At 47.7% G+C, this 18,703-nt stretch overlaps 1 protein-coding gene across 1 annotated transcript; it reads left to right on the forward strand.

Moving 5' to 3' along the window:
• The first annotated feature begins 1,771 nt into the window (after positions 1-1,771).
• Positions 1,772-17,093, forward strand: PIGT (phosphatidylinositol glycan anchor biosynthesis class T). The gene is made up of 12 exons (XM_075277559.1): positions 1,772-1,983; positions 4,413-4,590; positions 4,889-5,016; positions 5,517-5,617; positions 5,698-5,784; positions 6,049-6,136; positions 8,577-8,671; positions 9,670-9,838; positions 10,343-10,543; positions 12,468-12,633; positions 12,847-12,930; positions 15,786-17,093. Exons 1-12 carry the CDS (start codon positions 1,794-1,796, stop codon positions 16,036-16,038), a joined length of 1,740 nt encoding a protein of 579 aa, XP_075133660.1. The 5' UTR covers positions 1,772-1,793; the 3' UTR covers positions 16,039-17,093.
• The last annotated feature ends 1,610 nt before the right edge of the window (positions 17,094-18,703 follow it).

An 18,703-nucleotide genomic window follows, 5' to 3' on the forward strand; every position in this document is an offset into this window, starting at 1 on the left:
TCTCCTCCCCCTGCGCCCCTTTCACCTGCCAAATGCACCCAGAATATTCCCACCAATAACTTTTCCGTCATGTTTTTTTTAAAAAAAAAAAAAAATCCTATCCTACTATTATAAATGTGAAAGTTTGTATGTTTGTCCCTCAATCACGCAAAAATGGCTGAATGGATTTGGATGAAATTTGGCACATAGGTTGTTTGTAACCTGGATTAACACATAGGCTACTTTCTATCCCAGTAAATGACATGGCTTCATGACTGTTATGAATTTATGTTCATATACTATATTACACTGCTCTTGCAGCACCTTATCTCACTAACTGCCTGCCTTTATCTCGCTATGTAAACACACAGCTAACTCTGAGTCCATTGTACATTCATTTGCATATTATCTGATCTGCTCTAGCAGTGTTCTCACAAACCTCTTTAATCCAAATTGGCAGTTTGCCAATTTTAAACATGGGAGGGGGAAAAAATCTAATTTGTCGCAAAATTCTAAAACAATGAGAGCTATGAAGGTACCAGAAGTCACAGAGTTCTCCTCAAGCAGAGCTCAGGGGGGATCATCGACGCTAACAACGCGCTCATTATATGGCTTCCCAGTGAGCTGCTGAGATGCCAGAACAATCACAAGCACGGTGCGAGGAGCAAGTTCAGCGGCAGGCCGGCTTGAGAGCTGCTGAAACGCCGAAGCAGGTGTTTCATCGACGCCAACAGCACAATCATTATATGGCATCCCAGTGAGCTGCTGGAACAATCACGGGCACGGTGCGAGGAACGAGTTCAGCGGCAAGCCAGCTTGACAGCTTCTGAAACGCCAGAGCAAGTGGATTATCAACGCCAACAACACACTCATTATATGGCGTTCCAGCCAGGTGAGATGCCGAAACAATCACAGGCACGGCACGAGGACTGAGTTGAGCAGCAGGACAGCTTGGGAGCTGCCGAAACACCGGAGCAGGCGAACCATTGACGGCAGTAATTTGCTGAATATAGGCGGATCATCGATGCCAATAACAGACGACGTCACAGGCAGAGGCTAGTAAAAATTACATATATTTTCCTGGGCTTTTTACTAAAGAATACATATACATACATATACACATACATACACAGCTCCGCAGCAGACACATTTGGCGCATGCTTATTGTGCAGTCCTTTCCTGGTGACATACCGGACTCCTCCTCCCAAAAAAGCAGAAGACGGAAACCTGAGTACGGAGACTGAACGCTGGTGTGAACTCAGCATTACTGTGAGTATAAGGAGTACTGGTGTAATACAGAGAAGCTGAAGGAGTCACGTCAAATACTTATATCTCATAAAACTGAGGATCTGTGGTGTGGAGGAGATTCTATTCTCTCATGTGACACTAAGATCACAGTTCTAGCTGGATTATTTCCGAGACATCTCCACTCTCATATGACACCAGATCCACGCTCTGTTTTATAATGGCTGAGATATAAATGTTTGCAGCGCCCCCTTTCTTTCAACCTGTGCATGCACATTACATACAACCCTACTGTGTGCACATTACATACACACATTATGTATATACACATTACATACACACACACACACATTACATTACATACACACATTATACTGTATATATATATATATATATATATATATATATACATACACACACATTACATACACATACTGTACATACACAGCTCCGCAGCAGACACATTTGGCGCATGCTTACTGTGCAGTCTCTTCCTGGTCTCATCCCTGACTCCTCCCCCTCCCGTGACGTCACCGCGGATGTTGAGCCCAGTGCTGGCAGGTTGCAGTATGGCCGCGCTGTGGCTGCCGCTGCTGCTCCTTCCTCTGCTGTCATTCCCGGGAGGTGACGCCACTGAGCGGCGGGCACATGGAGACTCCTTCCAGGAAGAGCTGCTCCTCACCCCGCTGCGCTCCGGGGACATCGCCGCCACCTTCCAGTTCCGGACCCGCCTGGACTCAGACTTCAGGCAGGAGAAAGGTGAGAGCAGGGCCGGGCAGGGGGCTGTGCGGTACTTATAGGTGGCTGTCTACATGGTGCGGTGTCACACTGCGGAGATGTGGTATACTCTATATATACACACTATAAGGACATGTTTACATAGGAGACCCCCTAATAAAATAGATGTCTGTACTGTAGGGGGCGCTGACCTCAGTGTGTTACTGGGATGTCTGTACTATAGGGGGCGCTGACCTCAGTGTGTTACTGGGATGTCTGTACTATAGGGGGCGCTGACCTCAGTGTGTTACCTGGATGTCTGTACTATAGGGGGCGCTGACCTCAGTGTGTTACTGGGATGTCTGTACTATAGGGGGCGCTGACCTCAGTGTGTTACCGGGATATCTGTACTATAGGGGGCTCTGACCTCAGTGTGTTACCCGGATGTCTGTACTATAGGGGGCGCTGACCTCAGTGTGTTACCCGGATGTCTGTACTATAGGGGGCGCTGACCTCAGTGTGTTACCCGGATGTCTGTACTATAGGGGGCGCTGACCTCAGTGTGTTACCCGGATGTCTGTACTGTAGGGGGCGCTGACCTCAGTGTGTTACCCGGATGTCTGTACTATAGGGGGCGCTGACCTCAGTGTGTTACCCGGATGTCTGTACTATAGGGGGCGCTGACCTCAGTGTGTTACCCGGATGTCTGTACTATAGGGGGCGCTGACCTCAGTGTGTTACTGGGATGTCTGTACTATAGGGGGCGCTGACCTCAGTGTGTTACCCGGATGTCTGTACTATAGGGGGCGCTGACCTCAGTGTGTTACCCGGATGTCTGTACTATAGGGGGCGCTGACCTCAGTGTGTTACCCGGATGTCTGTACTATAGGGGGCGCTGACCTCAGTGTGTTACCCGGATGTCTGTACTATAGGGGGCGCTGACCTCAGTGTGTTACTGGGATGTCTGTACTATAGGGGGCGCTGACCTCAGTGTGTTACCCGGATGTCTGTACTATAGGGGGCGCTGACCTCAGTGTGTTACTGACATGTCTGTACTATAGGGGGCGCTGACCTCAGTGTGTTACTGGGATGTCTGTACTATAGGGGGCGCTGACCTCAGTGTGTTACCCGGATGTCTGTACTATAGGGGGCGCTGACCTCAGTGTGTTACTGGGATGTCTGTACTATAGGGGGCGCTGACCTCAGTGTGTTACCCGGATGTCTGTACTATAGGGGGCGCTGACCTCAGTGTGTTACTGGGATGTCTGTACTATAGGGGGCGCTGACCTCAGTGTGTTACCCGGATGTCTGTACTATAGGGGGCGCTGACCTCAGTGTGTTACCCGGATGTCTGTACTATAGGGGGCGCTGACCTCAGTGTGTTACCCGGATGTCTGTACTGTAGGGGGCGCTGACCTCAGTGTGTTACCCGGATGTCTGTACTATAGGGGGCGCTGACCTCAGTGTGTTACCCGGATGTCTGTACTATAGGGGGCGCTGACCTCAGTGTGTTACCCGGATGTCTGTACTATAGGGGGCGCTGACCTCAGTGTGTTACTGGGATGTCTGTACTATAGGGGGCGCTGACCTCAGTGTGTTACCCGGATGTCTGTACTATAGGGGGCGCTGACCTCAGTGTGTTACTGGGATGTCTGTACTATAGGGGGCGCTGACCTCAGTGTGTTACCCGGATGTCTGTACTATAGGGGGCGCTGACCTCAGTGTGTTACTGGGATGTCTGTACTATAGGGGGCGCTGACCTCGGTGTGTTACTGCGATGTCTGTACTATAGGGGGCGCTGACCTCGGTGTGTTACTGGGATGTCTGTACTATAGGGGGCGCTGACCTCGGTGTGTTACTGGGATGTCTGTACTATAGGGGGCGCTGACCTCGGTGTGTTACTGGGATGTCTGTACTATAGGGGGCGCTGACCTCAGTGTGTTACTGGGATGTCTGTACTATAGGGGGCGCTGACCTCAGTGTGTTACCTGGATGTCTGTACTATAGGGGGCGCTGACCTCAGTGTTTTACCTGGATGTCTGTACTATAGGGGGCGCTGACCTCAGTGTGTTACCTGGATGTCTGTACTATAGGGGGCGCTGACCTCAGTGTGTTACCTGGATGTCTGTACTATAGGGGGCGCTGACCTCAGTGTTTTACCTGGATGTCTGTACTATAGGGGGCGCTGACCTCAGTGTGTTACCTGGATGTCTGTACTATAGGGGGCGCTGACCTCAGTGTTTTACCTGGATGTCTGTACTATAGGGGGCGCTGACCTCAGTGTGTTACCTGGATGTCTGTACTATAGGGGGCGCTGACCTCAGTTTGTTACCTGGATCTTTGTATAATGTGGGGAAGGGGGGGACATGAGATTATCCAACATGTCTGTCAAATATAGGGGGTTGCTGACCCCTGCCGCAGCTAGTCATGACTTCAGCTTCTGTGTTTCTAAAGTCTCTTCTTTGTCTCAGTCTCTCACTACAGGTTGTTCCCTAAGGTTCTGGGCCAAATGATCTCGAAATACTCCATCCAGGAGCTGCACCTCTCCTTCACTCAGGGGTTCTGGCGCACAAGATCATGGGGGCAGCCCCTTCTGCAGGCGCCCGCTGGGGCTGAGCTGTGGGTCTGGTTTCAGGAATCTGTACAAGAGTAAGTGTTGGGTATAAAGCTTAGGACCCCCATGTCCTGGAGGAGGGATTAGGATCTGTCTGGTTAGGGCGCAAAGACAACATAGAGAGGCCACCGAAAGGGAATTGGTGAAAAAAAAAAAAAATCAGTGATGCCCCTTGAATCCCCTTGTGATCAGTCTCCGCTGCTCGCTGTCTACTGACAGGGCTCAGTGTCTAAAGACCTGACATCTGCTGTATACGTGTCACATAGGGGTTAATGCATATCGATGTGTCGGCCATGTCACTTTTTATCGATGCGGTTTCATTTGTAATTTTAGTGTGGACAAAAATTGGAAGATGCTGACTAACATCCTCTCGGGAATCTTCTGCGCCTCGCTAAACTTCATAGACTCCACTAACACCGTGACCCCAACGGCGTCCTTCAAGCCTCTGGGATTGGCCAATGGTCAGTGTATTACCAGCCTGTGGGTATATAGTAGTCTCTGGTCATTATATATGGGAGGTGTCTGTGGATGTAACGCTTCACCTTTAAGGGTAAGTTCACATGGGATTTTTTTGGTCAGGATGTTGAGGCCGTATCCACCTCAAAATCCTGACCAAAAAGATGGCTCCCATTGAAATCAATGGGAGCCGGAACAAACGGCAAGATGCTCATTCTTTCAGGTGGATTCGCCTCACAATTCGGCATGAAGACACTCCCTCCCCACTAGGACCATTCATTTTGGCCTAATCCGGAGCAGAGTGCGCGACATGCCAGGACACTGCACCGTCATCCAGTCACAGTTACCCGCATTTTGGACCAGAACCTGAGATGGCCTCCGCCTCAGTTTCCGGACCAAAAAACCCCGTGTGAACTTACCCTAACACTTCCCTGCATGTCTGTTCTATAATATTCGGGGGTGATAAATGTGGGGTGTAATCCTATTCTCCATATTTCCTGTCCAGTTACAGACCACCACCTCCTGAGATATGCCACATTACCCAGGGAGATCGTGTGCACTGAAAATCTCACCCCATGGAAGAAGCTTCTGCCCTGTGGCTCCAAGGTGGCGACCTATAAGTACTATAACACTATGGGGTGATAGAAGGGATTGCAGACCATACATCATCTATCTTCCCATCACAGGTCGGCCTGGCGTCTCTGTTAGAAGCCGAACGTCTGTATCACAGCAGTTACCACTCCCAGTCTGTGCACATCCGGCCCGTGTGTAAGGTAAGTCCTATATAACACTCTAACCTTCCCGACCACTATCCATCCCGAGCCAGAAGTGGAGAGGCGTACATGACCACTGAGACCAATCGCTGTCCTGGTTACTGGTGAGGAATCGGTGATGTATGTGAGTGACATCACTGCTTCACCACCGGTGATTGGTTTGTGAATCGGTCCTATGAGTTCTCCGCTTCCAGGCCAACAAATCTTGACTAATACTTCTTGTACATCTTAGGTTGACCTAGCTTATCTTTTCTTTTTCTTAAGGACGCAGGATGCTCCGCAGTCTCCTGGGAGTTGAGACAGACATTAACGGTGGTGTTTGACATGTATACCAACGGAATGGGGAAAAGAGGTATATACAATTCTTATAATGGTCATGACTCAGGCATCTCATACATATTAGATGAACGTCGGCCGAACCCACACATTTCTATAGACATGGCTGCAGTCTATCATGTATGGGTGGAGGGGAGAGTGCGGACATCAGGCGTCTGGAGTTGTGAGGTCTAATGTGTATGGCCATCTTAATTTGCTATATATGTAATGTCCTGAATCTTATTAGGCATCTGTTCCCTATCTAATAGCATGAGACTATGAAAACTAATGACTGTGATATGCGTATTACTTGTAATAGCCAAGATTCACTATGGTCTTGGCTTTATTTTTGACAGATTTATATTCATTGCTACCATACCTTCCGTAAATATATAAATCTAATTTGTCACAAAATTCTAAAACAAGGAGAGCTATGAAGGTAGCCAGAAGTCATAGAGTTCTTCTCAAGCGGAGCTGTGGAGGATTGAACAAGCTAGGTGTCAAGCAGCTCTTAGATCAGCCGAAACACCAGAGCAGGCGTATCATCAACGCCAACAACACGCTCATTATATGGTGTCCCAGCGAGATGCTGAGATGCTGGAACAATCACAGGCACGGTGCGAGGAACAAGTTCAGAGGCAGGCCAGCTTGAGAGCTGGGAGCCTTCACAAGACTCCCGGTTGTCATTCCAACCTGACTCTGGCCCCAGAGTTTGCTCTGGGTGCCGGCAAAATGGTTATGGGCATGTGCCACTGGTAAAATGGTGCCTCGGTTAACTTTGACCAAGGCACCAGAAGGGTTAATACCAGTGATCAGTGCGGGCACCGATCGCAGACATTAGCACTGGGTGTCTGCTGTATAAAACGGCAGACTCCTGGCAGCTGCCTGGCTCCTGAGCGGCTGCTATATTTAAACACCTGGCATGTCGGGAAGGGGTTAATGTTGCCCCAAGTTTAATGTTCCCTCCGTCTGCCCCCAGTTTAATGCCCCCTCCATCCATCTCACTACTGACCTGACTAGAATGGAGTTGCTGCAGGTAGATTCATGGTCTTGGTGCTTTCTGTGAAAGTCAGGATAGGGTCTATGTCTTAACAATAAGACCCAGACAATATATATGCAGCAGCCCCCCCATAGACCGGTCTTCCTCCAGCACACAGGCGCCAGCACCCCAGGGACTGGAGGCCCTCCTCCCACCCCCAAAGCACACCGGTGGCAGCCCTCCTCCTCCCAACACATAGGTGGCAAGACCCCATGGACCAATACACTGGTCGCACCCTAGGGACCACCACCAGCAACCCCCATACACAGGCAACACCGTAGGAACCCCCCACTTACATGAAGGTAGTACCCCAGGGACCCACACACCACATGCACACAGGTGGAAGTACCCAAGGGACCACCTCCAGAGCACCTCTTACACAAGCAATACCCCATTAATCCCCCATACAAAATCAATGCTCCAGGAATCCCACACAGGCACATGCAGCAGCCCCCCAGGAACCCGTGTCTCCAGCCCTTTTAGTTGCCAGAAGCGCACCAGGGACCACTGCCCCTTATCCATGCCAGCAGCATTCTCCATAGATGCCAACAGCACCCCAAGGACCCATGCCCCGCTTAAAATGCCAGAAGCAGTACACCAAAGACCCCTGTCTTCCCCATTAGATGCCAGCAGTGCCACAAGGACCTCTGCCTCCACCTACACACTTTGGATGCCAGCAGGACCCAAAGGACCCTGTATCCCTCTATGCCAATGGCACCCCAAGGACTCCAATCCTCCAGACCCTCCAGGATACAGTCCCTTGTAAACCATCGCTCTTTCTTTAATTCCTCAACATGCAGTCCCTTATAAATACATCACTCCCTCCCCTCAGCCTCCTCCAACATGCAGTCCCATGTAGAACAATCCTATCACTCCCCTTCAATCATACAGCCCCACAAAACACCTTAATGTTGTCTGTTTTCCATCTACACGTGCTCCACTCCTGCTTCCTCTATATAACACAGAGCTATGATGAAATAGACCCCGCCCCCCTCAGAGAGGCCCCGCCTCTTCCAATGACATCATACCTTCCAGGAGATCCTCCGTTCTGGACAGAACTGAGCACAGAGGCACAGTGGTGAGGCGGGGGATGTCCGCTCATGCTTCACCACTGTATTCAACTCATCTGCGTCTGGTCTGGATGCAGATGGGTTGAATCCGGAACATACCTCCCACCATCCGGGACTGTCCCGCAGAATCCGGGACGGTTGGAAGGTATGTGTAGTGGCTTATGAGCTACTTACTAGTAGAGAAGAAAGCAAGAGGCTTCCTCCTCTACTATGCACTTCAAGTGTCATGCCGACACTGATGCAGTTAATATGTAAAATGTGTTGCGGCTCCCCCGAGGTTGGGCCCCCCAGTGTCAGTGGGCACTTTGCCCCCCTGCTAGCTACACCTCTGCTTCTGTTATTTCATCCCTACCACTTTGTTCTTCCAGATTGGTCTCTGTTTAAGATGTTTTCCCGAACTGTGACAGAGCCTTGTCCTCTGGCAACGCAAAGCAAAATCTACGTGGACTCGGGATATGACAAGGTAATAACCCTAAAAACCGTTTTCGTTTTCTAAACTAGACTGAAAGAGACGAGGGACAAGGATAGATGCAATAGGGATTTGTTTGGCCAGATTTTCAGGTGGAAAATCTGCGTATTGCAGTACAAGTGTATCTTCACAAATCTTATTCACACAATGAAGAAATTGATATGTGGTAAAGATATTAAAGATGACCTTTCACGGCCTCATCGATGTGCGGTATTATACTGCTGGAAAGCTCAGCACACTGTCTGCCTTCCCGGTAGTCCCCAGTGCTGGAGAGATCAGACAGAGTCTTCTAGAAGAATGAGCAGGGCGCACATTGAAACGTCTGTCTCCCATTGAAATTAATGGAAGGAGGAATATTTGCAACAGAGTCTGCTGCAAAAATTCTGCCCTAAGAGTTCAATTATTTTGCAGGATGGGGCGGGTTCACACCTGCGCCTGGTCTCCGCTTTGCAGGTTTCCGTCTTCTGCCGGAGAAACTGGACAGGAGACGGAAACTGCCAGTCAGTTTTCAAACCCATTCATTTGAATGGGTTTCAGTGTCCGCCTGTGAGCGTCTTCTGGTCTCTGCGGCGAAACAGAGGTTTTTTTTAACAAGACACAAAGTCGGACATGCAGGACTTTTGTCTGGTTTCGCCGCGGAGACCAGAAGACGCTCACAGGCGGACACTTTGAAACCCAATCAAATGAATGGGTTTGAAAACTGACTGCCGGTTTGCATCTCCTGTCCAGTTTCTCGAGCAGAAGACTGAAACCTGCAAAGCGGAGACCGGGCGCAGGTGTGAACCCGCCCTTACATGTAGTCAGTGCTGTCACAGCCAGGAAGTGGCCTAGTCATTTCCAATTTATACCATAATGCATGTGATTGCCCTCATGCATATGGGGCCCCTATAGAGACAAAATCCTAAATTTCTGCATACCGTTCATAGCGCTGGACAGTGATGCTTGTGTCCACAATGTAATATTACCTACATAACTTTCTCTCCTTTATACAGAAAGAGATTGACCTGTTTGAAGTGACGCCACCTTCAGCTCTGGACATCGAGGTCCCTGTCCATGGAGACCAGAGGGTTTATACCTTATATGACCTTCTAGAACCAGGACTTTTCAACACCTCAAGAAACTTGAATGTGGCACTAAAATGGAAAGGAGGATCGGACTCGGGTGAGGAATACAAGATGTCATATACAATGTGGGAATCACTGGGATTCATTTACTAAGGCTATTTGCACACGGACATGTGCTGGCCACCAGTCGTGATTGACTTGAACGGCACACGGCAGCAATGAATAGGTCAGTGTGCTATTGGGGAAAAATACAGCACACTGACCTACCCCACAGTCGTGTGGAAGGGGCCTAATACTCAGCGTGCCCTCAGACTAGACCGTCTTAACCCATTTGTACCGGAGGTTATATATTTTTTTTGAGTAAGTGAGTAACTCAACCAACCTGGAGGTGACTGGAGCAAATAAGTTTATTGCATTTAGCAGGATTTCTCAATTTCTCATGCATTTTGATTTCATCAGTCCCATTTCTTTCCTTCATTGAAATGTTGTATATGACACTTTTGATAAATCTCCCCCCTGCTTATTTTATTATTGATATACATGTATGACTATAACCGTATCTCATCTGCAAAGGTATAGCATTAATGTGTTTGTCTCTTAGGTCACCCCCAGTCCCCCGTCTTCCATGCTGAGCGTTATGTCAGTGGCTATGGTCTACAGACCGGCGTGATCAATACCATGATTTACAACAACCATCCATACAGAGCCTTTCCCGTCATGTTTCTGGAGACTGTCCCTTGGTACCTCCGTCTATACGTCCACACACTGACTATAACTACCAAGGGCAAGGACAACAAACCCAGTAAGTAGGTGAGAGGCCGGGAGTCTGTCACAGCTAAATCTGCTGACGTCACTTGTACAGGCCATTGGCCGGGAATTCAGAAAGTAGCCAGAAGTTTGGGATGTGTACACCTTCATATCATTAAAATCCAGAATCTGAGCTCTGTATAGTACTGTAGGTCCAATATTTGGGACACAAAATATTCTGCTCCCATGTATCTGTAAGAGGAGGGTTAAAGATAACACAGCCTGTTATTGCTATCTGTCCCCTGTAATGACCTCAAGGTCAGGGATCTGAGAATGTTCTATATAAAGGTGCAAGCCACCCTTCTAATGTTGGTGCCCTATCCTTAGGAGAGGCCATTAGTTTTTGGATCAACAGCCACAAATCCTGCAAATCGGCTCTTTTTTTTTTGTTTTAAAAAACCCTCAATTTTGGTGTTCAGGTAGACTAAGGCCAGGGCCCCACCTTGCGGAAATGCAGCCTTTTTTTGTTGCGTTTTTTTGAGCCAAAACCAGGACTAGATTGAGCAGAAGTTAGAAGAATAAAGACTTCCTATATATTTCCATTTGTAGCCATTCTTGGCTTTGGCTCAAAAAACCACAACAAAATCTGTAACAAAAAAAGCTGCGTTTCCATTTTTTTTGTTGCAGATTTCGTTGCAGTTTTATGAGCCATAGCCAGGAGTGGATTAAGCAGAAGGGAGAAGTATAAGACCTTTCTATATATTTTTCCCATTTCCTCTGTAGCCAATCTTGGCCTTGGCTCAAAAAAAAAAACCGCAGCAAAATCTGCCACAAAAGAAGCTGCGTTTCCGCAATGTGGGGCCTCAGCCTTCGGCATAGGTGGCATGCTACAAGCTCTGTATGTTTTGTACTGTTGTTTTTAGTAGGTTTTGTACTGTTATTTTTAGTAGGTTTTGTACATCTGCATTTCGGCTTGGGTCAGACTCACATGGGGGTATACATTTTGGGAAATCGTTGCCTTCGCTATCCTGTACTGTGTATACTATGGGACAGTAGTCATGTTGGGAGCAGTCATGTTGCACAGAGTTCAGGTCTCTAGATTGAGTAGGGGTCAGGAAAATCTACCAATGAACAGATGTATTCCTTTGTGAAAATCCATTATTATCCATTATCACAGCAGGGTCGGCCTTCCACCTTTTGTAGTGCTAAAGTGTGAACACTGGCCATTAGAGGGAGGGTTACTAATGTCTGTACTGTAGGGGCTGAATATGGAAGTTTTAATTTATGACTTGACAAACAACATGAATTAGAATATGGCGACTGGTGTGGAGCAGTAGTAGGGGGGTCACATACTTTCTAGGTGTTTGGTCAGTCTTGCTGGTATCTGACATAGACTCTGTTCACATCACAATTGTGTTGTTCTGGTGTGTATATGAACATTAAACTATACACAAGTCCATCAGAAGCTAAAATATGCCCCTGTTGGCCTCTCTGTCTAGTACAATACAGGGTTCAGGGGATGTTGTCACTCCTTAGGGAGAGACCACCATATAGGTGTGTGGAGACTTAACTACATCAGGGAAGACAGGCTTGCACATTCCAGTGAGCGCCCTCTATTGGTTTGCAATACTGAGGCAGCAACTGACTTCTTAATTACATCATGGAAGGCAGATTTGCATATTCTTCCTATAGTACAATACATGGAGTCCAGGGGCAACACGGCTCAGTGGTTAGCACTGCAGTCTTGCAGCGCTGGAGTCCTGGGTTTGAATCCCGCCAGGAACAACAAGTGCAAGGAGTTTGTATGTTCTCCCCGTGTTTTGTGGATTTCCTCCCATTCTACAAAGACATACTGATAGGAGAAATGTACATTGTGATCCCTATATGGGGCTCACAATCTACATAAAAAAAAAAAAAATACATGGAGTCCATAAACATGAAGTGAAGTCTTAATTTGTCCTCTATTTTTCCCTCTCCAGGTTATATCCACTATGTGCCAGCCAAGGACCGCCAGCGCCCCCATCTGTTGGAGATGTTAATCCAGCTGCCTCCTAATTCAGTGACTAAGATTAGCATCCAGTTTGAGAGGGCGCTGCTGAAGTGGACGGAGTACCCTCCTGACCCTAACCATGGATTCTATATCAGGTAATGTACCCACATAATATTTGGGGTAGTGATTGGATTCCCAGCTTTCCTCTTTTCTAGTATATGGCTGTTACATGTTTTTTTTTTTTTTTTTTAATACCACTCTTTACTTGCTGATATCCCACATTGAAAAACCTAATGAACGATCTATTACTCTTCATGTTTGTGTATGCCTATAACATGCCTAATATCCTAACATGTCTCCCTATATAGTCCTTCCGTACTCAGTGTCCTGATCCCGAGTATAAGGAATGTGAAGACCGATGAGTTGGACACCAGCCCGCTCTTCTCCACACTGTGAGTATTACTATCCGGACACCCTGTTACTGCCAGAACTAGTGTCAGTGACCAGGAATCGCGCTCCATGGTCACAGGGAGTCCTGTCATGGATATTACTATACAGAGGGTGGAAGATTCTGTAAGAAATGGGCCGAATGTAATAATGGAAGCCATAAGAGCGACCATTATATATCTCGTATGAGAATATTGTCATCCTACTGGTTGTGGGGGAAAGGCTGGAACTACTAGGAGGGGGGGCACCTAGAAAGGAAGACAAGGAGATGCAAAATCTCTAAACAAAAACATGTCCTGTTAATTAAAAGGGGTTTCCAACCTCAGGTTTCATCGACAGCTGGACCCACACAGATCAGCAGTGACATAATAGGTGCAATGCTTCAACCCCGTCCATTGTATAGCGGTGGTGCTGGAGTACTGCAGCCAGAACAGCTGATATGTGCAGGGTCTGGTCCTGAATCCCGGAAGTCCTGCACCCCATGTGACCCTGAGAGCAAAAGGTAACCTCAGCGGTTCCTGTAGATGGATGGATGACTTCCCTCACATATCACTGGTTCCTTACTGGTGACCTTTGATTGGTCTCAGTGATCACGTGGGACACAGGACTTCAGGCCCCAATGTGAGACCATACGCCTTATTTTCATCTTGCCTTACAAGTGGGTGTTAAATGGGTTGTCCAGGCTAAGCTATTATTTTTTTAATTAGACCTTTATTTGCCTGTTCCCTGTGCTCCGGTGTCCACCCAGCATGGATCCGGCTGCTCAGCTAGCTTTTTTTGGGGTGCCTGCCAGTTGTGATATCCCCGGGTTGCTCATTGCCGACATGTGCAGCAGGGACTTCCTCCAGATGAAAACGACTCTGCAGGACCGGATTGTGTTTTGTGGCCTCCTTAAGCTGTGTCTCAGTTTATTCTGTCTTTGGACAGAAGTTCACAAGCACTCTACACTCACCGGCCACTTTATTAGGTACACCATGCTAGTAACGGGTTGGACCCCCTTTTGCCTTCAGAACTGCCTCAATTCTTCGTGGCATAGATACAACAAGGTGCTGGAAGCATTCCTTAGAGATTTTGGTCCATATTGACATGATGGCATCACACAGTTGCCGCAGATTTGTCGGCTGCACATCCATGATGCGAATCTCCCGTTCCACCACATCCCAAAGATGCTCTATTGGATTGAGATCTGGTGACTGTGGAGGCCATTGGAGTACAGTGAACTCATTGTCATGTTCAAGAAACCAGTCTGAGATGATTCCAGCTTTATGACATGGCATTGCATTATCCTGCTGAAAGTAGCCATCAGATGTTGGGTACATTGTGGTCATAAAGGGATGGACATGGTCAGCAACAATACTCAGGTAGGCTTTGGCGTTGCAACGATGCTCAATTGGTACCAAGGGGCCCAAAGAGTGCCAAGAAAATATTCCCCACACCATGACACCACCACCACCAGCCTGAACCGTTGATACAAGGCAGGATGGATCCATGCTTTCATGTTGTTGACGCCAAATTCTGACCCTACCATCCGAATGTCGCAGCAGAAATCGAGACTCATCAGACCAGGCAACGTTTTTCCAATCTTCAATTGTCCAATTTCGATGAGCTTGTGCAAATTGTAGCCTCAGTTTCCTGTTCTTAGCTGAAAGGAGTGGCACCCGGTGTGGTCTTCTGCTGCTGTAGCCCATCTGCCTCAAAGTTCGACGTACTGTGCGTTCAGAGATGCTCTTCTGGCTACCTTGGTTGTAACGGGTGGCTATTTGAGTCACTGTTGCCTTTCTATCAGCTCGAACCAGTCTGGCCATTCTCCTCTGACCTCTGGCATCAACAACGTATTTCCGCCCACAGAACTGCCGCTCACTGGATGTTTTTTCTTTTTCGGACCATTCTCTGTAAACCCTAGAGATGGTTGTGCGTGAAAATCCCAGTAGATCAGCAGTTTCTGAAATACTCAGACCAGCCCTTCTGGCACCAACAACCATGCCACGTTCAAAGGCACTCAGATCACCTTTCTTCCCCATACTGATGCTCGGTTTGAACTGCAGGAGATTGTCTTGACCATGTCTACATGCCTAAATGCACTGAGTTGCCGCCATGTGATTGGCTGATTAGAAATTAAGTGTTAACGAGCAGTTGGACAGGTGTACCTAATAAAGTGGCTGGTGAGTGTATATAGCTGAGGAGTGCCTGTGGGGGTCACCAATATCTATGTGTGGGGTTGGGGAACACTATTATCTATTGGGGAATAATTAGGGCACTATTACTTATGGGGGACGACAACATCCAGCCAGAAAACCAAATAGGTAAGCATTTTTACAAAACAGTTTTGTGTTATTTAGCCATATGTTATCGTCAGTATTATGGCCATATAAGTGTAAGCACTCCTACATTTATATAGTCACAGAATTACTGGCCGTTGAAGACATCCATAAGGCTGATGTGGCCCTCGGCGAAAATGAGTTTGACACCACTTGTATAAAGTATTATACCATTAGGACAAGGCTTATCCATGTACGCTATACAGGCATATGGGCATGATGGGGGAAGGGGACCCTGATCTGGGCTACCAACTGTTTGTTAGAGCCTCCCATTTGAAGGCGTGCCAGGTTATGCCACATTACATGGATGCCATGAGGTTTCAGCTGCCAGACACGAGAAACAGCTGTTTGCAAACAAGTCCCTTATAGAATGGGACAGCCACTTTCCATAAAATCCTGACATGGGACTATATAACAATACTGTGTCCGTCCTGGTGCTTTTACTACATCTCTGTAATGTTCAGAAATGACTAGTAATGTCTGACTGTACAATGTCCTGTCCCAATTCTCTCTCCTCTTACTGTCCTTTCTGTCTTTTCCAGGTTCCCGTCCTCGGATGGTTCCAGTTACTTCATGCGGCTGTACACGGAGCCCCTACTGGTGAACCTGCCCACCCCTGACTTCAGCATGCCCTACAATGTCATCTGCCTGACGTGTACGGTGGTGGCCGTGGGCTACGGCTCTTTCTACAACCTTCTCACAAGGACTTTTCAAGTGGAGGACAACAGGAAGGGCGGACTGGTCAAGAAGCTGGCCAATATCATACGCAGATTACGCGGTGTTGCGCCTCTATGATGATAGGCCGGAACTTGCTTTAAAAAAGACAATTGTATTTCTTCGGTCATCTTTCTGCCAAACCATCAGTCACATAGCGCCCATCAGTATCTCGGCGACTGTAGACATGAAGGTTTGGCTGTCATATTAAGTGTTTTACAGGTTTAGAAAAACATGGCGGCTTTGTTTTAGAAACAGCACCACTCCTGTCCGCAGGCTGTGTCTGGTATTGCAGTTGAGGTCCATTTATTTTAATGGAGCTGAACTGCAACACTGGACACAACCAGTGGACAGGTGGGGGGCGGCGCTGTATCTGGTAGACGGGCACCATGGTTTTCTACTCTAGTGTGACTCTTAATATGTTCCCTTTCCATGATCTGTGTGTTGGGTGGAGGAGGATGCTATATTATGTCGCTCCACGTGTGAGCAGGATATTGCATGTGGTGGTTTGTGAATGAGGGGCTTAATAAAATTCTTAAAGGCGTTATGCTGGGAAAATAAAGTTTCCCGGTGCACTAGATGAACTTTACTAATGTATAAGCTGGTTCCCCGGTGCACTGATGATTACACAGCAGCGGGGGATGGGGGGCCTTGTTCCACTGCTGACTTGTCGACTCCCAGTCACATGACCTACTCCACTCTATTCTATTGACATGCAGCAGGAGTAGTGCAGAGTCAGTGACGTCACAGTGTGGGAGTATCAGTGACTTCTGGCACCCCGCTTTCTGCACATGTAATCTTTGGGGGGGCCTGTTTATAAATTAGTCCTAAAGCTCGTCCACTGCAGGGAATACACTGGAAAGCTTTAATCCTTGCGTAACCCCTTTAAAAGGAATATGGAGTCCTGATTTCTGCCGGGAGGAGTTATGGTACTTATATGGGTATTTATTTACATGGTCTCTAACTATTCGACAAACTTTCCATAAATCAGAACCTATGAATGGGAGAAAATTTGTAATATTTCAGAAAAAAAAAAGAAAAAGCTGCTTTCTCCATGTATCTGGCTTTTGGTTGTCCCTCGGCTGGTGCAGGAAGATGACAGAGCATTGGATGGAGCTTGCAGAAGGGAAACAGAAAATATGATATTGTAAATAAAAAGTTTAACAAAAAAAAAATTGTCTTTGTACAACTTGATTAATGGACCGTGGATAAACCAGTCATCATAGTGCTGATCGAGAGTGGAGCTTGGGTGCGGTAGGTTTTTGGAATTTCTTTGTTCTTTAGCATGTCTTCACGGGTAATTGATCAGTTACACAAACTTAGTATTGACAACTGATGTTTGTTACCTGAATGGGGTTGTTTTTGCAGCAGTTGTGTAGTTTTCTACAAGCCCTATTCTGATTGTACTTTGTTTCAAGTACTTCTTTTTGGGCTTGGCCTTTCCTACTGTGGCACTTTACTGCCTAGGCTTTGCAGCCCGCCTACTTAAGGAGATTGTCTAGAGAGTATTAAATTACTTACCTGGTCGTGTTCATGGGTCGCTCTGTCCCTCCTGCTTTCCCCATAGCACAAGTAATAATTACATGTAAGACGGTGGGAGGAAAACACTGTCTTGGGTTACCTGATCCAGGTGTCCATCAAAAGCATGCCTGGGACCGGGTAAGTAGATTAATACTCCCGGGGCAACCCTTGTATGGTAACTGTAAAAATGTCATAGGTAAAAAGAAGAGTTTGGGTTCCTTGGGAATTGGGCTGATGCCTCTTTTGGGTACATGCTGTATATTCATGGAGGTGTACATGTGCCGGGGTTAAAAAGAAAAATAAATGGTTAGACGGCTCGAGGAACTTTTAGACTACGATCTGGCTGGAAGGATTGTAGTCCTTACCGTATATCAGTGGTGTAACTAGGCATGTCCCTCAGTGGCCCCTGCACACAGTATTATGCTCCTCAGTGGCCCCTGCACACAGTATTATGCCCCTCAGTGGCCCCTGCACACAGTATTATGCCCCTCAGTGGCCCCTGCACACAGTATTATGCCCCTCAGTGGCCCCTGCACACAGTATTATGCCCCCACTGTGGCCCCTGCACACAGTATTATGCCCCCACTGTGGCCCCTGCACACAGTATTATGCCCCACTGTGGACACTCATAAGCAATTATTATACTCTGGGGTCTTTTCAGACCCCAGAATATAATAATTGGAGACCCAGGGGGATAAAAAACAAACAAACAAAAAAACCACTGTTACTCGCCTATCTCCCAGCTCTGCTGCAGTCCTCCGCTGTAGTCCATCTTCTATGACGTCAGACATCACATGACTCTGGATGCAGGCCAGGGTCATGTGACATCAGACGACTATGCCTGAAGCCTGCCCGGATTGTGGAGAGGTAAGTAACAGTGTTTTTTATGTTTCTTACCTATCCCTGGCCTCCGATCATTATACTTGGGGGTCTGAAAAGACCCCCGAGTATAATGATAGTTTTTGTGGGGCCCGTGGCGTCACTTACTGATCCCAGCCCTGCCAGGATCGGTAAGTAAATAGGGCCCGTTACCGGTTGGAGTAACTCCAGCCGGTAACGGCCTATTAAGGGGGGAAAAAAAAAAAACGCAGCGGTAGCGGCTGTCACCGGGCCCTGTGTCAGCTGCCTCTGCTGCTATGGCAGTAGTTACGCCACTGCCGTATATGATGTGGCAGATGCAAACATAGGCTATGTCTATAAAGAGAGATTTGGCGCCGATTTTGAG

Source organism: Leptodactylus fuscus, chromosome 6 (assembly GCF_031893055.1).
Source record: "Leptodactylus fuscus isolate aLepFus1 chromosome 6, aLepFus1.hap2, whole genome shotgun sequence".
NCBI lineage: Eukaryota > Metazoa > Chordata > Amphibia > Anura > Leptodactylidae > Leptodactylus > Leptodactylus fuscus.

Coding starts and splice junctions, on each gene's coding strand:
- PIGT (XM_075277559.1), top strand. CDS start 1,794: ATGGCCGCGCTGTGGCTGCCGCTGCTGCTCCTTCCTCTGCTGTCATTC. Junction 1,984..4,412: donor AGACTTCAGGCAGGAGAAAG/GTGAGAGCAGGG, acceptor TCTTTGTCTCAG/TCTCTCACTACAGGTTGTTC. Junction 8,672..9,669: donor TGGACTCGGGATATGACAAG/GTAATAACCCTA, acceptor TCCTTTATACAG/AAAGAGATTGACCTGTTTGA.